We start from the raw sequence: 23,417 nt of genomic DNA, 5'->3' as shown, positions 1-23,417 counted from the left end.
GCTAAAGGTCAAGGGAAAGTATCCCTAAAAGCCTAAAAGATGCTCAATGCAACAATCCTCCAGTAGGGACAGAGGGGATCTCCTCGTAAAGAAAATATCATGGTCTTGCTGTAGTAATACTTGCTGCTAGGGTATCCTGACTCGAGCCTACTGAATTGCTGAAATCAAAGGTCGAGGCAAAGTATCCCTAAGCCAAGAAATGCACTTGGACCCATAGCCTAGGATTTTGTATCCAAGCTTGATTCTGGTAATCAGGTCGAACTTTAAATTAATGCCACCATCAAGCTCCCAAAATGATATCCACTACTTGAGTTGGTGCAACCCTGAGTGGCCACCTATTTACTGTTGAAACGGTCACCTCCCCATCTATAAGCCCCGATACAAGGAGAGCATGGGGGAGGAAGACCTGGTGATATTGGAGCTGTCACATGGGCAGCACATGAGCTGCCATGTGGGCAGCTGTCAAAGCAAAGGACAGACGTACGGCCTGCAACAGGGCCCTGTGAAGGGCACGCTGACATCAGCAAAGTACGGCCCCACTGTACAGGGCTGTACGGAGGCTTATCGGATCTGTACGGCGTTGGAGAAGGGCCTGGCAGAGGCGCAACAGGACGGGCGTTACCAGCAGCCTGGTCGGCCAGGCATAGGGCTGGTAGGGCTGGTTCCAGCCAGCCTACCATGCCTAGAAAATGGCAGGGCAGAAGGGGGCTGAACCCTGAATATATAGGAGGGCATCTGCCCTTGAAAGGAGGGCCAAAGCCCTAGTATTGTGGGCCAAGAGCCCTTGTAATGAGAGCCCTTTAGGGGCAGTTTTCCCGCAGACTGGTCAGCCTGTTTGGGTAGGCCAGAATGATGCTGCTGGCCGGTTTTTGTGGAGCAGGCCTTGGGAGAGGCCATTGGGCCTCATTCATTCATCACTTGAAGCAGTTGGGGAGCAGACAGCAGCAACCACAGGCCCACCCTTGGACCTACACACAGGAGGAGGAGGAGGCTGACATAGGGCTGCAGACTGAGCTCAAGGTGCTGCCACCTAGGCTGGCTTCTGGACAGCAAGGTGGAAGGGATCTAGACAGAGAGTCTACATATGCTCAAGGTGGAGCACGCGGGCTCAGAGATCTAGAACTGCCAGGCTTGTAGTAGAAGGACCTTTTGGTATTGTATCCTGTCCTAGTTTCTGGACGGACGGAAATATAAAGTGTTGCTTCTATATTTGTCTCTGAGCATTGTCTATTTAGTGGCTCGCACATCTACGCACATAAGTTAAGAAGTTTGTGATTCCACACCCACATCACACTGTGTGAGCTCCTGGGCATTACTATCAGTCTTCCGCTGTGCGTACCCTTTGTTGGGTCATTTCTAACATTTACTCACCTTGAGATCTTCAGAGTGGCTGAAGAGAACTCCATGTTGATGTTTGCCTACTGTCTCGAAAAGGCGACTCCATTTAAGGCAATAGGCGGACTCGCAAACACTGGACCTGGCACCGCGCCAAAGCATTCTTCACCGTGGCCGGCATTTCATTTGACACAACAAAGAATTCAACCGTCACCGCCCTACTAAAATATCTGCCTTCTTCAATCGATGCTTTTACTTGCACTGCCACCCTCCTACCTGCAAGCAATCATCGAAATTAGGTTAGTTTAACCAAAGTCAGCTAGGCTGGGTTAGGTCAAGTCTAGATGGGTTGATTAACTTGGTTAGGTTTAGTTACATTTGGGTTAGGTTAGGTCAAAATAACCAAGATTAGGTTCAGCCATGGTTAGGTTGGGTTAGACTAACTACCTATCTTAATTGTCCTAGAGTTCTTAGGTTAGTGCTCCCCTAACAATCCTAGGTGATCTAGGAGATATTAGAAATGGAACAACAGAGGGTACGCACAACAGAAGACTGATAGAATAGCCCACGAGCTCACACAGTGTGGTGTGGGGTGTGGAATCACAAACTTCTTAACTCAATGTGCATAGAATAGATATGCAGACTCATCAATAAACAATGAACCAGCCAGATAGAGAAACCACCAGAATAATATATTTCCATCCAAAGCTATGGACAATACAAAAGAGGGAGATCCTGAGTACCACCAATGGTGTGGTCCTCTGATCTTACCACAAGGTACTCCTCCTATCAACTGGCTATCTCTAGACTCAAGCCCGCGTGCTCCACCTCGAGAGTCTGTAGACTTTCTGTCCAGAATGATCCTCTTCACCTTGCTAGCTATAGATCAGCCTAGGTGGGCAACCCTTCAAGCTCCGTCTGCAGCTTCTCTAGGTCTCAAGCCCGCGTGCTCCACCTCGAGCGTCTGTAGACTTTCTGTCCAGAATGATCCTCTCCACCTTGCTGCCTATAGATCAGCCTAGGTGGGCAACCCTTCAAGCTCCATCTGCAGCTTCTCTAGGTCTCTCGGTCCTCCAAAATATAGGCTCCAAGATGGGTAGAGGACTGCTCCTGCTGCTTGTATGAAGGCTGCTCCAGAGAATGAGATATGAGGGCTGAATGGCCCCCTTTTATAGGCCCAGGGCCTGATCCAAAAAACGGACCTGTAGGGGAATATGGGCCGACCAGACTGCCCCTCCCTACCCGACTTTGTGGTCTGTAAACCGACCTCCAGGCAGCCCTTGATTGGCCGACCTGGGGCGGCTCTCTTGGGCTGCTGCCAGGCCCTAAGGGCAGCCCATATAGGGCCCTACCCTTGGGCCCTTCTAGGGCTGGATGGCTGGCTATCCAAGGCTCCAATCCCTTCCACATATGCCCTGATCTGCTGCAACTGTTCCAACACCAACAGGCCCTTATTGCAGGCCCCTTTGCCCTGCCATGCTGCGCCATGTGCTCCTGCTGGATCTGCCCTCTGCCAGGCTCTCTCCAGCCACCTGTGCAGCGCCATACTGATCCGTACAGCTGCTGAGGTCAGCCACCATGTGTCGCCATCATGCAACCACTCCTTGCCTCTATTTAGACCTCCCAATAGCCACTGATCTGCTCCTTCACCTTCTCTAGATGTGCTGCCCACATGACAGCCATGATGCTGTCCATGTGGCAGCCCCTTTCTCTCTTTTTGGTGGGGTACTGCCCTAGGTCTCCCTCCCCCATGCTCTCCTCATATGGGGGCAGCTTTAGATGGAAAGGTGACCTTTCCAACACCCCGTCTCACCGACATATCTCAGCCCAATGCCAACACGTCAATGACGATGCTCCAATAACTCCCTGGTCGTAGTCCTCTGGAACACTTCGATGTCAATCTTTTCTTGGCTTTTCATCCAGTGGCTCCACCAGGTCTGGTTCAGCTTCCGCACACCATCCTGGTACACAGATCCATCTCTAGTAGCACCTCTTGGCACCACCACCTTCAGCCACGTTCCCGCCTTCTAAATCAAGCAATCCAGCCGCCACGATCTTCCAGTTGTCCCCCTCATAATGAGTGAACAACCTGGAGTCTTCAAGGCACCATGCTCTGAGGGTCTATTTGAACCCGTCCTTCCTTTGGCAAGGTCTGCAACAAATGAATATTTCCAGATAACCTGGACGATGAACTCTCGCTGAGCTCTCAAGCAGGTATTCTTTTGGCTTCAGTACACTTTGTCCATCACCTTCCAGCAATCTATGGCCAAAATTTGAAGAAGCACCCACTCTTCCCCTTCTGCCTTCGAAGAAGGCCAATTCCTTACAATCTCGCATTAGCTGAGACAAATGAAGAGCAGAGTCTCTCCACAGCATGCTCTAAAGGCTCAAATGAAGAACATCAAGTACATACCAAATCGTCGTACTGCGTGTGTGCTTGCTCTGAAAGCAAATCATACACCTCATCGAGGCACCCACCACTGGCCTGTGTAATCTTGTACTATCCCCTTCTGAAGTACAACATCCATCTGAACATGAGACCCCAAGGCACTCCATGAAATCCACCCTCGTGCTAGTGTCAACAGCCACACACCTGGAAGATACCAAGCACTCCATGCTATCCGTCACCTTCACAAAGCTCTCTGACTTCTCGTCGACCCACATCTCAATGTCAAACATCCTCAACTACTCAAAAGTCAAAGGTTTGGTCCTCTGTCCTGCTGTCACAATCGTAACAAAGCTTTTGAAGCTCCAAGATAGCCTCCTCAATACCATCAAGGCCAAATGGCATGAGTCCACCTTCTGACCAACTGATGCCAGTTGATCCCTCACCACCTTGACCTTCGTCAAGTGGTCATGTACCGAATCTCCCTCATCCATATCAAGGTTGTAGAGCTGATGCTGAAGAAGCAAGATCCAGGATGTGTTGTCTGTCTCGTACCGATCCTTCACAATGACCCATGCCTCTACTAACGTCTCGGCCATTTGGAGGTGAGAAAGCACAGAGTCCGCCGTAATCCCTATGATCACTGCCAGGGCATGGGCATCTCTGTCTTCCCAAGCTTCAAGCTTCTCTCCGTCTACTGCCATGAGTATATTCCCCTGTCTGTCCACCATGTCCTCCGGCTTTGCCTCCACTCCCGTTGTCAATTTCCATAACTTCCGAGCCACTAAATGACTCCGGATCTTCACCTTCCAGATCTTTGAGCTCCTCTCCGTCTATAGCCATGAGTATATTCCCCTGTCTGTCCACCATGTCCTCCGGCTTCGCCTCCACTCCTGTTGTCAATTTTCATAACTTCCGAGCCACTAAATCACTCCAGATCTTCACCTTCCAGATCGGGTAGCTTGTCCCGTCCACTTTCATAGACTCTGCAAAGTTAGATATGGTGAAAGAAAGAAATATGGGAAAGGAGGAAAGAAGAGCAGGGGCTGAAGAGGCTGAAGAGGTCGACATCTTTGCGGCTAAACCACACAACAAAGTCCATCAAACTCAATCTTCAGTAGACCAAAACTCTGAACGCACCTGACTGAACCTGAGTCACCCTCCTTCTCGCAAGGGCACTGTCCTCCAGTCGTGGAAGTCGATTACTAAGAGCTTCTAAATCAAGGTCCTCCTTCAGCAAGGTCACTGCCTTCAAGCTCCCAAACCTGTGAGCCTCCTACTTGGGCTCTGATACCATGTTAGAAATAGACCAATAGAGGGTACGCACAGCAGAAGACTGATAGAATAGCCCACGAGCTCACACAGTGTCATCAATAGAATAGATGTGCACACTCATCAATAGAATAGAATAGCCCAGGAGCTCACAAACTTCTTAACTTAATGTGCATAGAATAGATGTGCAAACTCATCAATAGACAATGAACCAGCCAAATAGAGAAACCAAGATTTTTTGTGGTTCTAAAGATCAAAAATCTACGCAGAAAATAAAAGAGAAAATGAAAAGGAAGAAAAAAGAGGTAAACAAAAACTTTTATGAAAAACAAAAGGAAGACATACTTAGCAAGCAAAGCAACACTTATGTCGTCATCAGTGCCTAAGCATAAGCAGCTATACTGGGTTTCTAAAGACCCACAGAGTCTCTTGGGCAAACCCAGTGCTTACTAAAATACGTCAAATAAACAAAAGAGAAAAATCTTCCAAAAAACTGGAATATCTCTCTCTCTCTCTCTCTCTCTTAAAACCAAAAAAAAAACTAAACTAAACTAAATGGCCCTTTACACTTATGTTTCGTTTCCTACAAAGAGGCAAAAATACATTTCTAACTTAGAAAGCACAAGCATAATCAAACAAACTCTCTTTTGAAACTAAAAGAAAAACGGGCTATTCAGCTCCCTACTGATCTGCTCCTTCACCTTCTCTAGATGTGCTGCCCACATGACAGCCATGATGCTGTCCATGTGGCAGCCCCTTTCTCTCTTTTTTGTGGGGTACTGCCCTAGGTCTCCCTCGCCTATGCTCTCCTCATATGGGGGCTTACAGATGGGGAGGTGACCTTTCCAACAAGAGAACCCCTCCAAAAAAAAAAGGAGAAAGAGAGAGAACAAAAAAAAGAAAGAAAGAAAGGTGTACTAACGTCTTCAAGAGACCTCACGCGTCTATGAAACAAGATACAAGATATATGTAACCCATTTTAAGCCATTGTAGGCTAAAACAAGTAGGTGGGAATCCATGACATACTGCATGGTTGAACAACTGTGCTAGAACCGGGGCTAAGACCTCTTGTCCATGTGCAAAGTGCTCTTTACGTAGCCCCTCATCGTTTGGTGCTCTCCAGTTGTGCAGACGAAGGAAGGCATTCCTCACATTCTACGCAATGAACAAGTGACAAGTAGTGGGTCTAGGCATAGAGGACATATCTGGTGGCATCTGACCTAGGATGTCGTATAAGGTGTTAGATATCAATGCTCCACTCTCGTGTAACTACGCGGGAACCAGCTAACTCTACTTGTAAGCCCAGGAGAAGGCATTTAAGTAGCTCGGTTATCCGGTAGGTCTTGGTTTAGACACCAGATGGGAGCCATGTGTGGCCTGATGGCTGGACGGAGTTGGCACACTGCCGACGAGGCTACATGCAAGTGCAGAAAGGCATCCCATGACTGGCCGCACTGAGAGTAGACGGAGCATTTCTCGAGGCAGCCCACTCTCGGGTTGCGGGACCCGTTTTCCCTCAGATGATCTATTTTGTGCACCGGTTCTATCGTGTGGTGGTGTGCATAGTTGCACGAAACGGCCGTTTCGTGGCCGGAAACGAAAACGACGAAACGAAAACGATCGTTTTGTAAAACCTGTTTTTGCCCTAAACCCACGCCGTTTTGTAAAACCTGTTTTTGCCCTAAACCCCCAAAGGCGTGATTTCGCCGCCTGGCTCCATCTTTCGCCACCTCCCGCCCATTCCACTCCTCTTGTGCATCCTTGCTGCTCTCTCCACCTTCTCTAAGCTCTCTCCATCCCTCCATCCTTTGCTCTTGAATCAGTAGTCCTGCTGCTTTTTTTTATATCATCCATGGGTGCTTTTATTTTGAGTCTTGCATGACTCATGAGTCATGATCATGAAATTTGTGGATCATGAATCATGATCATCTATGGAGTCTGGACATTGGATACTTTCAAGTTTCAAGTTTCAACTTGTGTGCTAAGTTTAAAGTACTTCAAACTTCTAAATTTCAGATTCTTGTAATGCCAAACTTGTTAGTCATGACTCATGATACATGTTGATTTCAGATTATTGAAGCATCATTCAAGAATTTAGAATCATAGAGGCATGAATGATGCATTGATGCTTGAAGGCTGAAGCTTCAAGTATAGATAATTGTAATTTGTATTATGTATGATTTGCACTCTATTGATAATTATATTACGTATAAAAAAGAAATTTTTATACATAAATTGTATCATATTGCCATTTCTTCCGTTTTTGTTTTGGCGGGGCTCGAAAACTCTGTTTCTTCCGTTTCTGTTTTGGCTGGTAACTATGGTCGTGTGGTCGGGTTGCTCTATTTTGCACATCAGTTCTATCGTGTGGTCGGTGGCCTATTTTGGGACCGACCCCCAATCGACCGTTTTGGGCGGACTGGGTCGGTCACCCAGGCTCTAACCGACTACTTGTGGTGGCTATATAAGAGCAAGCCCGTGAAGCCCATTTCATCACTGGCTACAGCAACCCTAATTTCTTAGCATCCAGCCTCTGTCCTCTACTGTTTCCAGCACGCCATCGAAGCTTCTTTCACAGGAGCGCAAGGTTGAGAGACAACGCCATCTATTGTATCAATTTTACAGTAATCAAATTTTTTATTCTCCATACTATCTGCTTTTCTCTCTTGCGTACAAGATCCTGTTATCTGTTCAACACAGACGTTGTATTGTTTTCTTACATAAGGAGCATGCATATATGTGCCAAATCTCTGGGTCCATGATGGGAATGGGCCATGTTTCCTCTGATAGAAGTCCCCAGCCAATAGTCGGGTCTCCCCCTCGAAAGAATCCGACCACCTCATTAATCCTATGAGTGAGAAAAGTCCGCTTCTTACATGGTGTCATCCAATGTGAGATGCGATGCGCCTCAAATGAGGTCAGGTGTCTCGCGTGTGAGGTGAGCTCTCATCTCCTTACACTCATCATCATACCAGGGGTTCTAAGGCATCTTCCCAACCGAGACATGTGTGGGTCGAGTCGTAGGGAAAGATATGATGGCAGCCTCGTGCACCACTGAAGCCAAAGTGGCTGAAACCTGAGCAAGGTCTACCTCCGCTCCGTGTGGGTTCAGGAACTCTTGTAAACTGGATCGAGAGTCCGATCAAAGTGAACATGGATCCCAGTGGACGCATGGAGGAGTCTCTCTGTGACTGGCCTGGTAGTGGAAATACAAAATGTCAAGTATGAGTGATCAACACACACACACACACACACACACAGAGTCTTTTTTTAACCTCTTTGCAAGGCCTTCCACAACCCCGTTTGGGCTCATTCAGGCTTTGTTTCAAAGCTCCTTGTTGGAGCATATGCTTGTTTATTTGCCTCCGTGTTTAAGTCAATTTGGATTGCAAGAGTTTTCCCTAGTACAAGGAAAAGTGGTTTTGGTTACAGTGTGATATATGATTGGTTAGCTGTAAATTTGAAAGTTGGACTTTCGAATTGTAATAACAGTTTCAAGCGGTGTTTTATTATTTTATTTTTTCTTATTTATTTATTTTTTTAAACACCCATTGATCTAAATGGAAGTAGAAGAAGAAGCTTCTAGGATGGATCGCGTAGAGTCGGGAGTCCGACCAACCCCGCAGGTGTCGCGCCCAACAGGTCATACACTATCTGGCAGAATTGCAATGTTAGAGGATGCCTTGCAACAGATTTTAGCGCAATAGTTACAAGCAAATGTAGGGCAATCTGAGCTCAGGAAAATGGTGCATAGTATGTCTACTAGACCATCTCGTGAGGAGAAAGATAAATCTCCAATGGAATCGGAGTCCAGTGTTCGTATGGTCGAGCCTAAGAGAGCTAGGGTGCCTAATATTGCCAATTATAGGCCAAAAAAGTATTCTGGTAGGATGTTTGACCGTAGTTCCGATCTCATTGAGACCTCGTTACACAAATGGGACAAGGCCTTCGCCATTTGTGAAATCAGGAATGATATGAAGCAAATCCGCGAGGCCACCCATATGTTTAATGAGGCAGCGGATAGGTGGTGGATAAAACAACAGAAAGATGGAGTAGCATCCACTACTTGGGAGGGGTTCAAAAAGAAATTTAGAAAACACTTCCTACCTCCTGACGAAGCATCCCGAGCTTGGGATCAATTTCGAAACCTTCGTTAGAAAAATTTACAGGTGGCGGAATACACTCATAAGTTCAGAGAAAGTGTAATGAAGGTTGATGAACCCCTACCTCAGTCAATCTAAGTTAAAGATTTTATCTTTGGATTGAATGATCAAATCAAGATGGAAGTTCAGGCTAAGTATGCGAACACACTAGATGAAGCAATTGCCATAGCCCTGACCTATGAGGATGCAAAAGGAAACAGACCAAGTGGGTTTGTGCAGCTTGGAACTCAGTATGGGTACCCGAAGAAAACTGACTTTGAGAAGAAGTGGATTAGCAAAGGGAGTGCCTCACAGCCTAGTGGTCAAGCCAAGCAGGCGAAACCAGTCGAGACTCCTAAATCAAGTACCACCATTGGAATAAAAAGAAAAGTAACACCAATGGCAGCCCGGGCTTTTGGTCGAAGTCTTCTTTGAACTCAGAGCAAAGGGAAAAAGCGAGGAGAGAAGGCTTGTGTTTTGATTGCCTTCAACCTCATCACTGGAAAGATTGTGCACGAAACAAAGATCGTCGGATGGCTGAGATGGTGGTCTCAGAATGCGACGTGGAATGGAGGAAAGTCCTAGAGCAGAACAGATGCAGATTCAGCTAGCGAGATCTTTGTTGGGTATCTGTTGCTAAGTTAGTAACCAGTGCACCTGATAATATCCTGTCAAAGCCCGCAGCAACGGCGTATACAGCCTTTAATGATACAGAGTTAATTAAGATGAAAGAACAAGTAGCTAATCATGATGTCATTGTGTTGTTTGACTCAACGTCAACGCACAATGTAATTAACTCCAAGCTTGTAAAGAGACTGAAATCAAAGACTAGCCCATCTGACTATGCATAGACAACCAGGATGGCAGACGGAAGTTCAACTGAAGTATGGGACCAAAGGATTACCCAGTTAGAGCTTCGAATTCAGGACTATGCTGAGAAGCTTGATTTTGAGATGACTAAGCTTGCTCATGCAGACATAACCCTAGGTAAGGCTTGGCATTCTAGGAAAAATCCAGCCATAGATAAAAAAGCACATTTATCAATTCAAGATGAATGATGTGATGTATGTCTTACGAGGTGAAAAAGATATACCTCAAGGACCGTTGGTTTCCGTGATGGAAATTCGAAAAGCTCAAGAAGAGTTTTTGTTTCTTTGTACAGCATCGGTAGAGCCGATTGATGATTCTTCGGCTAGCACTGATGTTGTCCAAAATGGAGAGATGGCCAAGCTGGCTGATCAAATAGCAAAGGAGTTCTCTGATTGAACTCATCCTGGGAGTAGAACCTGTAAATAGACCTCCCTATAGGTTGAGTTTTACTGAAGAAGCGGAGGTACAAAGACAACTGGAAGAATACCTCAAGTTGGGGCAGATTCAACCAAGTTTCCCACCTTTTGCTTCGCCAGTGGTATTAAAGAAGAAGAAAGATGATACTTTTCGCCTCTATACAGATTACAGAGCATTGAATAATATCACTATTAAGCACAGGTATCCGATGGCTCGGATCGATGATTTGCTAGATGCATTACATGGAGCCGTAATGTTTAGTAAGATAGATCTTAAATGTGGCTACCATCAAATCCGTATTAGAGCCGAGGATGTGCATAAAACCGCTTTCAAAAGCAGGTTTAGACATTATGAGTTTTTGGTAATGCCCTTTGGACTTACCAATGCTCCAACTATATTCGTCATGCTTATGAACGATTTACTACGTCCGTATATCGAAAAGTTTGTAGTACACTTTTTTTGACGATATTCTGGTATTCAATTAAAGTATTACTGAGCATCACGAACACTTAAGAATAGTGTTCAGTACTTTGAGGAAAGCCAGTCTTTATGTAAATTTAAAAAAAACTATACTGTGTATGGTAAGACTTGAATATTTAGGATTCATAATTACTCCTGAGGGGGTAGAAATGGATCCAAAGAAAGTGACTGCGATACTGACTTGGCCAATCCCTCAGACTTTGACCGCTTTGCAATAATTCTTGGGATTTGTTCAATTTTATCGAAGACATATCAAAGAATATTCCGAGATAGTATCGCCATTGACTGATCTGACCTCAGCTAAAGTATCTTTTATATGGGGACAGAATCAACATGAAAGTTTAACACCATAAAACAAGCTATGGTCTCAAGACAGGTGTTAAAAATAGTTGATCCCCAGAAACCGTTTTTTCTTAAAACCGATGCAAGTGGCATTGCGATAGGAGCATTTCTCCTATAAGAGGGAAGGCCAGTAGCCTTTGAAAGCAAGAAGCTTTCTCCCTCTCAACAAGATTGGCCAACTCATGAATTAGAGTTATATGCTGTTGTCCATGCTCTGAAAACATGGAGACATTGCTTGTATGGATCAAAGTTTTATGTTGATGTTGATCATGATACTCTGAAACATTTTTGTAAACAACCTGACAAGAGAGGCCGCCAAGCTAGGTGGGCAAAACTCATGAAAGAGTTTAACTTGACGATTCAGTACCGAAGAGGGAAGGATAATAAAGTTGATGATGCATGTCACGCATTATGCATAATATGAGTTTCACGGTATTAGAGAGTGCTCTAATGACCAAAAATAGAGAAACTCAAATAGTGAACGAGTTCGTCCAGAGCCTTTGACCTAAGGCTCATGTGTTTAAAACCGGGGAAAAGAATGACCTAGCATCCAGAAAAGGCCAAACTTATGCAAGATATGCCATAAGGGATGGTATGCTGAAAAGAAATGGCAAGGTAGTAGTACCTAATCAGAATGATCTCAGGCAGAGAGTCATTCAAGAATGCCATGATAGCCCATGTGCAGGATAGCCAGGAGTCGAGAAGACATATGATCTCGTGAAGCGAGATTTCTTTTGGCCAAAGATGAAAAAGCATATTCATGAATATGTGACATTATTTTTCGTGTCAGGTAAGTAAGACAGAACAGGTGAAGCCATCCGGACTTTTACAACCATTGGAAATACCACTAGGTGGGTGGGAGAACATTTCCATGGACTTTATTGTAGGCTTGCCTACGACACAAGGTGGATATGATTCTATCCTTATGGTGGTTAATCGTCTTACCAAGATGGCTCACTTCATTACAACTAGAGTCTGTTAGTGCGCCGCAATTGGCGGATTGTTTATTAGACATATATTTCGTTTGCATGGATTACCCAAATCCATAGTGTCAAACAAACATGTCAAACTTACCGATCATTTTTGGACAGCGGTGTTTGAGACACTAAGGACTGAGTTGGGAATGAGTAGTGGGGATCATCCAGAAACGGATGGTCAGACGGCAAGAATCAACCAAATTTTAGAGGATATGCTTACAGCATATGTGTCATTGAGGCAACATAGATAAGACAAGTGAAGCCGCTGTTAGAATTTGCCTACAATGATAGAAAACATTTCTCTGCAGGGTTCAGTCCTTTTGAGCTGAACTATGGTTATAGACCAGCGAATCCAACTATATTTGGAATACCTCAGAGAGTGCCTAGTGCCGCGAACTTTGTGTTTCAGATGCGGGAGATGCTAGCACTTGCGAGAGCTAACATCCGCCAAGCTATGGATAGAGCTAAGGCGTATGCGATGAAAACCGATCCGCTAGAGAATTTAAGGAGGAAGAAAAAGTTTTTCTCAGAGTTCCTTCGCACTCTAAGTCTTTGACTGCATGAGAGTGTGCTAAATTATCACCTCAATATTGTGAGCCATGATTGATTCTAAAAAGAATAGGCAAGGTAGCTTGTAAATTAGAATTGCCACAGGGTTGTAAGGTGCACCCAGTGTTTCATGTTTCTCGTTTAAAGAAATTTTTACATACAGGTGACTCACTAATCGAGGGTGTTGTTTTGTTTCAGGAGATAGAGGATAATACAAGACGCAAACCAACAAGAATCCTGGACCGAGGAACAATGCAAGTACACAATCGAAAGATACCCACGAGATTGATTGCATGGCATGGTCTACCTCTATCAAAAGCTACCTGGGAATCCGTATACCAGTTACGGTTAGTGTTCCCAGACTTTATCATCGAGGACGCTGATGCCTAAAGAGGGAAGGAATGTTACGCTCAAGTCGAGGTAACATAACCTCAAAACGATCAATCGGCATTTTTCTTTAAAGAATCAATGTTTGTATTATATTTCTTTGGGCTTCATGTAAATGATCAAAAAAGAAATCAAGTCAAGGTCCTAGGTGAGGGTGATATGGCACTAGACTAGGTGCATCTAAGGCTAAAGGAACCTAAATGCATTAAATGTGCCTAGGGACAAATGGTTTCAATGATATCCCAAGAGAGGAGTAAATGATGCATTAAGGAGGGACCCTAGAATGAAGACATGTGGCATACTAGATCCATCTGGGGAATTTTGGGACTTGGTGAAATTTTGTAAGCAGGAGCTTCACGTAACACTTGATTTTTAGGAGAGCTTGCAACCACCGAGGTTGGCTGGGAGGACAATCAATGTGCCTATGCCTGTGATTGGAGAAAGAACAGTGGCGCAACAAATTTGCACATAAAAAAGCAGTTGGCCCGAGAGCTCAAGAAAGAAAGTGCCATTTATGCATTAAATATGTTAGTGGCTCATACGAGCAGCATTCTTGAGGTGAAGTATATGGACAGCTCTCACATTTTTTGAGCAGATGTATTTGCTGATATGCCACCTCCAAGGAGGAATGTGGATCATGCCATAGTTCAAAAACCTGGCAGTAAGCCCATAAACAAAGCCCCTACTGTCTTTCCAAAGTAATACGGGAGGAAGTGGCTGTACAAGTGCGGGAGTTGCTAGAGAAGAATTTCATCTCTCATAGCACCTCTCCCTTTGCCTCCCAATGCTACTGGTAGAAAAGAAAGATGGTTCCAACAGTATGTGCATTGACTACAGGGACCTCAACAAGGGTACCATAAAAAACAAATTTCCAATCGAGAAGATTGATGATTTATATATACCTTTGTAAGACTAGAATATGTCCAATCATACAAATTTAGATTTTTTGTTGTTCTAAAGACCAAAAATCTACTCAAAAAATAAAAGAGAAAATGAAAGAGAAAAAAAAAGAGGTAAACAAATTTCCAAAAAGAGAAGATAAATGATTTGTTGGATGAACTCAAGGGTGCTCGGTTCTTCACGAAGATAGCCAAGCTACGATCAAAACATAGAAAGAGGGAGGTGACAACAAGACAACCTTCTGCACAAAACAATGTCTATACGAGTTCAAGGTGATGCCATTTGGGTTAACTAATGTACGAGCCACCTTCCAAGCACTCATGAACAAAATATTGCAGCCACTTCTCTTCCGATGCATGCTTATTTTCTTTGATGGCATCCTCATTTACAACAACAACAAACAAGAGCACATTGGACATGTCAAACAAATACTGGAAATTTTGAGATTGCATCAACTTTATGCAAAAGCCAGCAAATGTACATCATGGCAAAAGAGGTTGAATGTTTGGAGCATATTGTGAGTAGAGATGGTATTCCAGTAGGTCCTGCAAAGGTGACATGCATAAGGGAATGGCCACAACACCAAAATCCCACCTAGTTGAGATGTTTTTTGGGTCTTGCCTACTACAGGAGACTTATTCGAGAATTTGCCAAGAAGGGCTCCTCTTACTGACCTCTTGAACAAGGATGCCTTTCTACAACCAAAAGAAGCACAACTCAGTTTTCAAGACCTGAAATTAGCCTTGACTCATGCACCTGTGTTGGTATGCCCTAACTTCTCACGGCCATTCATTGTGGAAGCAATTGCTAGCAGCAAGGCTTGGGGGCTGTTTTACGACAAGAGCATGATGTAATAGCTTATGAGAGCAGAAAATTTGAGGCCAAAGAGCTCAACTTCCATGTTTTTGATCAGGAAATGTTGGCCACTCTACATGCCTTCAAAAAGTGGCATCACTACCTGTATAGGAGTAAAATCAAGGTCAAAACTGAACGTAGGACACTCGGACATTTCCTCACACAACCCATCTTGTCTGCTAAGCAAAAGAGATGGTTGGCCTCGGTGCAGTCCTATGATTTTGACATTGAATAGATGCCTTGTCCAAGATGTGCACATTGTCCGCTGTCTCTACCATTTATCGAGATTGGATTCATGGCATACAAGGAGAGTATATGCAAAATTCAAAAGCAACAGCCACAATTTTAGATTCGCATGACCTCTCATGCCAAAGTTACCCTGACTTTAAATTGCATAATGGATTGTTGTGTTACAAGGATAGAATTCACCTAGTGCCACACTCACAATATATGCAGCTGGTCTTGCAAGAAATGCATTCCTCCCCTATGGCTGGACATACAAGTGTCACCAAGACTCATAAAAGGGTCAAACAGAGCTTCTTCTGGGAAGGCATAGTAGTCCTGCCCGCTTTGCTTGTCAAGTGCATCAATGCAAGAATACACCTCTCATTGTCTTCGTAGGCACAACTGGAAAACCTATCCATCTAGACTTTCTTTCCCTCTAGTCGAGCTAAATACAAATATAGGGGTTCATGATCGACTATAATATTAAAAGTCGACCCATATAGACAATGTCTCCACATATTGTTCTTTCTCTTGCGGTGTAATACTTTAGCTGAACATCATTTTTCGAGGGCAATAGGTCTTTGTCTTGGAATGGTGCAGCACCTATTGTTCAATCACAAATGGCCTGTTAGGATCTACAAAGGCTAGCATAGATACAATAGTAAGTGCATGTTTCAAATTCTCAAAAACTATCGTTTATATCGTTACTCCAACTAACAAGCTTGTTGCTGTTCTTTGTCACTCTCTTATGAGGTTTGGATAATGGGAGATCAATCTGAGCATAATCTCGTTTATGATTTTGAAAAAAAAGCCTTTAGAAAACCGATCTTATCTATCGATCGTGATGTTTCTAAGTCTAGAAACTATCATTCAAATCTTTATTTCAACTTACATGCTTCTTTCTCTTTGTTGTCACCTCATTAAGCACCGTGTTGCATGATACTCTGCTTTGTCGATGAGAGCCACTGTTGCCTGACCAACAAACGAGAGTTAATCCAAGCAGGAAATGATAACCTATATTAGATTGTCGTTAAATGTTCCATCCCATGTAAGACTGTATCCTTCAAGCTCAGCTATAGAAGTAAAAGACGCCAAAGTCTTGAACTTGTAACCCGGCTATCCAATGTCATTGGTGAGGTGAATGGGAGAACATCATTACGACCCCCATGCAAAAGAAATGCCTGGGCATATACGTGGGCGAGATAAACAAGACATTCCCACCAACCGCTCATATAGCGTACCGGAAAAAGAATTGTGTTTGAAGACTTTACTCCAAGGATCCATAAGAGTAATGGCCGGACTCTCTATCACGCAGAATCGCTCCAAAACCTCCAAGCAATAACTTGTGCTGGCTGAAAAAGATCCCATCAGCCATCCTCTGAATCTCCATACTAAGGAAATAAGAATCTCTCTTAGATCTGTCATCTCAAACTTAGCTTGAAGCTGTCAAGATATTTGACATGTGGCTTTGAATGGAGCCGTGTGCTCAAGGGCCCCAACCTTGAGTCACCTAGCCACTCCATAGAGACCTCTCCCCAAACGGTGGATCCGAGGTATTGGAGGTCTCCCACATGATCCATCCAAGGCTTATATGCCTTCACATTTGGGCACCCATTTTACTTATGGGATTAGCCCTTACACATATTGCCACATGTTGTCTCCTCATGCATCACTCATGATTGCGCACATTCCAACATAAGCATGATCTACGAACTTCTTACCACATGATATACCTAGATGAATCCAAGAACATTCCTAAACTCATCCTCAAGAAACACAACATAGTGCAGTTTCAATCTTATGATAGTCACTCATAAGGTTGAAAACCATAAACTCCATCACGCATAGCAGGGACTAGCTACTTTGACATCTCACTGACGTCATCAGCGCCCAACAGTGAGTGTAGACCATAGTATAAAAATATGCTCTCACACATGCAAATCCACACACCCTCACATACTTGAGCATTCATTTATACTGAGTTTCTGTCGGCACTCCAAAGGTGAAGGGCAGACTCGTCTATGACGCATAGCGGGGACTAGCTACTATGACATCCCCACTGATGTCATCAACACCCAACAGTGGGTGTAGACCATAGTGTAAAAATATGCCCTCACACATACAAATTCACACACCCACACATACAAATCCACACATTCACATACAAATATGCTCTTACCACATGATGATGATTCTCGAAGATGATAAGGTCATGATTAATTCTATAATATCAAGCTCTCACGACCTGTTTCAACACATACAATGCCTTACACAGCATCTGTTTCTCCTTAACCCCACTTGGTACCTATGACCTTCCACTTTGGTAGTCATGATCAATTCTATAATATCAAGCTCTCACGACCTGTTTCAACACATACAATGCCTTACACAGCATCTGTTTCTCCTTAACCTCACTTGGTACCTATGACCTTCCACTTTGGTAGTCATGTGTTATGTTTCGATTAGAATGTAGCACGACCTTGGATGGGTCAATCACAAAAATCCTTGAAGAGACCAATGGTAAAGTATATAAATGTAAATAGTTGCTTGTTTTGGTCTGTTATAACGATTTGTCAAGGATTTAGGTGTCAAGGTCTTCGATGATCGAGATCCAAGATAGCTGAAAGTCTCTGAGGCCTCCATGAGCATTATTTTGTATTAGTTCATTAACTACGCACCTAGGGGTTACGTGCCTAGGGTAAGGTGTTGAGGTCTTTGATGATTGAGATCCAAGACAACTGAAAGACTCTGAGGCCTCCATGCGCATTCAAGATTAGCAATACACTCAAGGAGTGTTTAGTAGAGAAACCTTGGAAATTCATTCTATATCTTCATTTTCATTATGGAGTGTTTAGTAGAATGCAATTTGTCGGCTAGTTCACGATGAAACCTCTTCCTTCAAATGAGTTTCTTTGGAGAAACTCCTCATGCAAAGGGGTTACGAAAGATTTTCGTCAAGTATACTCCCCTATCAAATAGGGGGTTTTCTATGTAAAACCCACTCCACCCACATGTGGGTATTTCCAAATTCCTTCCATCCCAGTATCCACCATCCCAACATCACTGTCATTGTTAGATGAAGTTCTCCATCTTTGGACCAAGATATATGGACACAATAGATGGGCCAAGATCTATGGACACAATAGACATTCTCCTTTGAGGTGGAAATGTGCTTTTTCTGTAACTAACTATAAATATATAGTTTCTTTAAGGAACATGGTTTTAGTAACATACTCTAATGTGCCTTTTTTTGAAGTAGAAATGTGAAAATTTTGTCCTTCGCTTGGACACTCAAAGATTTTTGCTCAAAAAAGGGCCACCCCCTTTCTCAAGGAGTGAATTGACCTTTGTATAACATCATACACCATGGTCTCAAGTCTAATGGCTACCATCGCTCCGGATACTTAATTTAGCCTCCGCAAACATGTGAGGATATGCATCATGTGAAACTTGAACTACATATCTAACATATGCTTAGACTCGATTTTAGATTCATGCCATAATCACCGGATCCGAAAATATAGAGTCACTTTGGATTCCTGTATCATCTAGATATACCATTTGGGCAAAGTCTTAAGAAAGGTAGAGTAGAAAGAATTGAAGTATCATCATCTTGTAAGTCTCTCTCTATATGTAAAGAGAGGTGCTTGGATACCCTTACACTCATCTTTTACCTTAGGCTCTACAATATTAAGGAGTATTGGCATGGACTCTTCCTTATTAAAGAGGACATCTCTACCCACCATGCCCTTCGTAGCTAGACAATACCATGTTATACCCAATGAAAATATTTTCTTGGACCTTAAGTCTAGCTTTTTTCTCTTCTAATCAAGGATGTACAGGTGAGCTTTAGAACCAAACTTCAAAGTTACGAAAATGCTCAATAGAATCAATTCTACTTGGATAAGGCTCCTCTAACATAGCTTCATCAAGTGCTTTGCACCAAGTGTCCCATCTTTCTACATAGAAGACACTAACGTGATAATCCTAAGACCTTACCCTTTTATGAAACCCACCCTCGTCCAAGGCCTTGAGCAAGATCTCCCTTGGCAAGGACTTTGGATACTCTATGATCACCTTGAGCCAAGGAACCCGTCAACCGCCAAAACTAAAGCCGTTGTAGGTGGGGATTCTTAACTTTAATGATAAAATAAAGCAATACTCCTTCGAGAGGCCAAGCGAACGAAGCCTCACTTAGGAATCTATATCGTCAATTGTAATGCCATGCTATAACAGCATGAAGAACCCCAGCTATGGACCAAGGCTCTACTCTACAAGGGCTTGGGTGATGTGTGGGACCTCTCTCATACATAGTAACCTCTTGAATGTAATTACCCCTAAGCCAAACTTGCCTATATCTAATTATAAACTTGGCTCTGATTGGGCGTGAGGCCAACGATAGGGCTCACCAATGCTTTGTCCGAAAGGGACTAAACGACAATCCTCAGCTATTCTTTCAATGTGACAATCCTCAGCTATTCTTTCAATGTGCTCCCATGCAGAGTGGAGTGTAGCAGCACCGTCACTTGTGACAGTCGTATTGTAAAGGCTCACCATAGCTCTTTACAGCCTTTCAATGTGCTCCCCGATTCTTACAACACAGTCTCATTATGTTGTTCTTGCATACGGAGTGTTGCATAAGGTAAACAAGTTAGCGAAAAGAAAAGGGAATCTTAAGGAGCTTCTCTTGGAATTCCAAAACAATTTGCTACCTTCTAAAAGATTTGGAGGCAACTATCCAAAATAATAATGCTCGGTATCCTTTCCTCCAATCCCAACACACACTTGCATGAGGATATCTCAATCACACTTAATGTCCAGGACACATTATGTGAAAGATAGTTTAAACCTCAGCATCAGCGAGGTGCATTCGCAAAACTACCCACTGACCTCCAGGAGCACTCATGGAGTAGGTAAACGGTTGACTCAAAGCAGAGTCGCCTTGGGAGATAATGACTCGATGACTCACAAGTTCGGAGACGAAAAGCGCAACAAACTATAGTCTTGCAGAAGAAACATTGTTAGTCTTCACAGTTCCAACCATCTTAGCTTGATAATGGACTGCTAGCTGTCATTTCTCAGGCACCCGAGCCGATCGAAGGCTCTGTTACAGTTTTGAATCGAGGCGTACTCTTGCTGAGAAGAAAGTACTGTTTCTCCTCATACTTTCAACAATCAGGGGTCTGGAGTCTACAACGCAATCGCCACGTGACGATGTGCAGTGCCGGTCCATTTTAAGCTTACAGGTTGTTCCGGCAAAGGAGGATAGGATGAAAATGTGGAAATGTGATAAGGCGGTGCTGAGTACAGGGGAAATTCCAACAGGACAGTGACCAAGAGAAAGCGATAAAAACAAATAGCGCAAATCAACTGATTTGGGAATCTTGGGGAACGGTAGCCAAAGCAGACAGTAGTCATTGTTTGCGATCCTCGACATTTGAGTGCCAGTCATTTCTAGATTCGTCCGCTTCGATAGTTTTGAGTTTCACAACGGACATTTGAGTTCCAGTTATTTCTAGATTCGTACAAGTCGATCGATAGTTTTGAGTTTCACAAGGGACCGACGGCGCAAAACGGATAAAGAAGCCATTGTATCGCAAGAGTAATGCTTAAATGCGCAAGATTAATGGAAGACGAAGAGACTGCTTAGCTCACCCAGGATAAGAATGGAATCGGGAAGCGCGCCGAGAATGGGAAGCAACAGGCCGCCAATGAGACCAGCGCCCAAGACAGTAAGCAGGAGCTCGCTGCCCTCCGACAGCAGTTTAGCGGCCACGTAGAGAAGGTAGCCGTAGGCAGCGAGCAAGAAGAGATTTCCAAGGATGGTATCGGAGCAGGGGAGAAATCCATAGGTCTGCTGGCACGACGATGAGGAGGAGGAGGTGGTTGTGTTGGAGGTACTAGTGTTCACGCTGCTGGAGGCCGCGTTGGAGGACAGAATGGCGTGGTGTAGGAGCTTCTGTGCGGCATTGAAGTTGGGATTGTCGAGGGAGGAAGGAGAGTCGAGGCCAAGAGCGAAGCTATTCAAACGGGAGAGGTCATCAGGGGGGGGGAGGAGGGAACGGGAGGACGAAGAGGAGGGGGAGGAGAAGAACAAGAGGAAGAGGAGCAAGAGGGAGGCGAGGGGGAGGTGCAGGCGGTAAGAGAGAGGCATAGCTGGGAGTGAGAAATAGAGAAGAGCAATCTACAAGGGAGAGAACTCTCCAGAGAGGAGCTTGAAAAGCAAGGGAGGCAGGACGAAGCTATTTTGGGCAATGCTTGCAATATCCACTCTGGCAGAGAGCAACGAGGAAGAAGGTGCAACAAGAGCGAGCTCACAAGGGACTCGTTCTTTAAGAGTGAAGAAGAAGAAGATGGCAGAGGAGGACAAATAGTATGAGAGCTGTGTGTGTTTAAGAGTTGAGGGAGGTGCAATGGAGCTCCAGTCCTAACTAGAGCTAACTAGAGTACTAACTAGAGCTCCAGTCCCCTTCTTCTCTTCGTTGTATATACTAGATAATGATGTACATGATGTACATGTAAATTGTTCCAACGAAGAAGCCACGTGTCTCATCCCGTGTTTCCGTGTTTGTTCCGTGTGCGTGTGTACTGCCAAGTACTACGGCTCCTGCCTGAACTCATTCATGGGGCCCCACCCTCTCGTTAATGCGTCCTCATGATCCCTGGGTCCTTCCTTTTGATTGTTTGCCAATCAATGCCCATAAACGCCCCTTCATCACAGCCCACTTCCCCATCCTCCACTGCCACCTGTTCGTTTTAGTACTCGTTGACGGAGCCCCAATGCGCAACAAACGCCAATGCTACCCCCAAATACTTCTACACATTTCATCCATCCGTGACGCAGCTAGGAGGGACACACAAGGGCAAGGTCCACGCATCAACTAAGGTGGGTGGCCATTTCGATTGTCAAAACACTTGGTTAGCTTTTACGTTATTTTGCCCATCAATTTTAGGTTTGAATTTCAAATTTGCCGGTTCCAACACGAAACTAGCTAACTACGGTTTTCTTTCCCAAATACACTTGAAAGTGTGCTTTTGTCAACCCCATGGGTAGGAATTTGAATGCAAAAGAAATCTATCAAAGCTCAAAGGATCAATGGGCAATTCTTGAAATTTCCTCTCACCTCAACAACTTCCTCAACACAAGGACATTGTGGCAATCAATTGTAGTAGCTGTAATCGCTAGAGGAGTTCTACAACAAGAGGGGGACCAATTTACCAGCTTAACAGTGGGGAGTTCCCTAGCCCCAATGAGCAAGGAGAACTTATGTAGATTGGCTTGCCCTCTGAGTAGCCCTAGCAATCGTTCTCATTTTGTAAAGCAAAAATTCAGAATTTTTAAGATTAATGTGCTTCTAAAATAGGTGTGATGCTTTGATTGGTTGCCCGTCAAGTGGAAGTTAAGTGCACTAATGGCTTTGAGACAAGCTTGGCAATGAACATTCAAGACTTAAGGCCCCTCGTTTTTATTGTAATCCGTCTCTCTCTCAATTCATTGCTTCCTTTGTTTAACATTTTGGGCAAGTCATTCATTTCTTTCACTTGTTTGGACCCTTGACACATTTTGAGAACACAAATCCATGACATGTGCATGTGGTATTAGCACAATGGGAGGGGCAACAAGCTATGGCAATGGCACACCCACTTTCACGAGGACCCTTCCTCTCCCCTCCTATTTTTGCAATCAACTACAAAAATCCTCCCATGACTAGTGTGTGAAACTTGAGGTCCAATGAAAATTTTCAACCATGATCCAATCTCTTGTAAGAATCCCATGCCAAACTTTCAAGTTTTGCTCCTATTTTGTATTTTGTAGCAAGAGTCAAAGATAGACAAGTTGGAGAGGAAGTCACAACATCAATACTTTTCATACTCACTTTCATAGGCATGACACTTGTTAAGGACAATCCTTGGCCCCATAGTATCTTTGCAAATTTGATAGCAAAGACTGGCTCTAACTTAGGCTCTAAATCTACTCACAACATTCGATCAATCACATTGCTACATATTGACTTCCACTTATTTCTCTAGGACTTATTTTAATTTCTAACATGAGTTTTAAGCTATTCTTCCATGCTAAACTTATTTTTATCCAGCTTTTCCATATTTAAATGGTTTGTCACGTTATCTAGGTTATTCAAGCTTTTAATAAAAAACCTTCCACCAGCGGGAATTGTAATGGCATGCTTCCAAAGCACTTTTTCATTCACTCTACCCATGGCTCCCTCCCTTAGAGGTAGTGCATGTGTGCTTGAAGATGCTTACTTGTCAAAAATATTA

At 44.0% G+C, this 23,417-nt stretch overlaps 1 protein-coding gene across 2 annotated transcripts in view; it reads right to left on the bottom strand.

Moving 5' to 3' along the window:
• LOC147904074 (sodium/calcium exchanger NCL2-like) overlaps window positions 1-21,550 on the bottom strand; it is a 64,691-nt gene extending 43,141 nt beyond the window's left edge. For both annotated transcript variants that reach the window (XM_087370399.1, XM_087370404.1), the window contains exon 1: window positions 20,793-21,550. In XM_087370399.1, coding sequence (XP_087226525.1) covers window positions 20,793-21,291 — 499 coding nt within the window. In that variant the 5' untranslated portion in view covers window positions 21,292-21,550. The remainder of the gene's footprint in view (window positions 1-20,792) is intronic.
• Window positions 21,551-23,417: the final 1,867 nt, after the last annotated feature.

This window comes from Dipteris shenzhenensis, chromosome 3 (genome assembly GCF_047967505.1).
Source record: "Dipteris shenzhenensis isolate YYH24624 ecotype China chromosome 3, Dip_SZ_1.0, whole genome shotgun sequence".
Lineage (NCBI taxonomy): Eukaryota > Viridiplantae > Streptophyta > Polypodiopsida > Gleicheniales > Dipteridaceae > Dipteris > Dipteris shenzhenensis.
The sequence above is the reverse complement of the archived record's forward strand: the minus strand, read 5'-3'. Positions and strand labels throughout refer to the sequence as shown.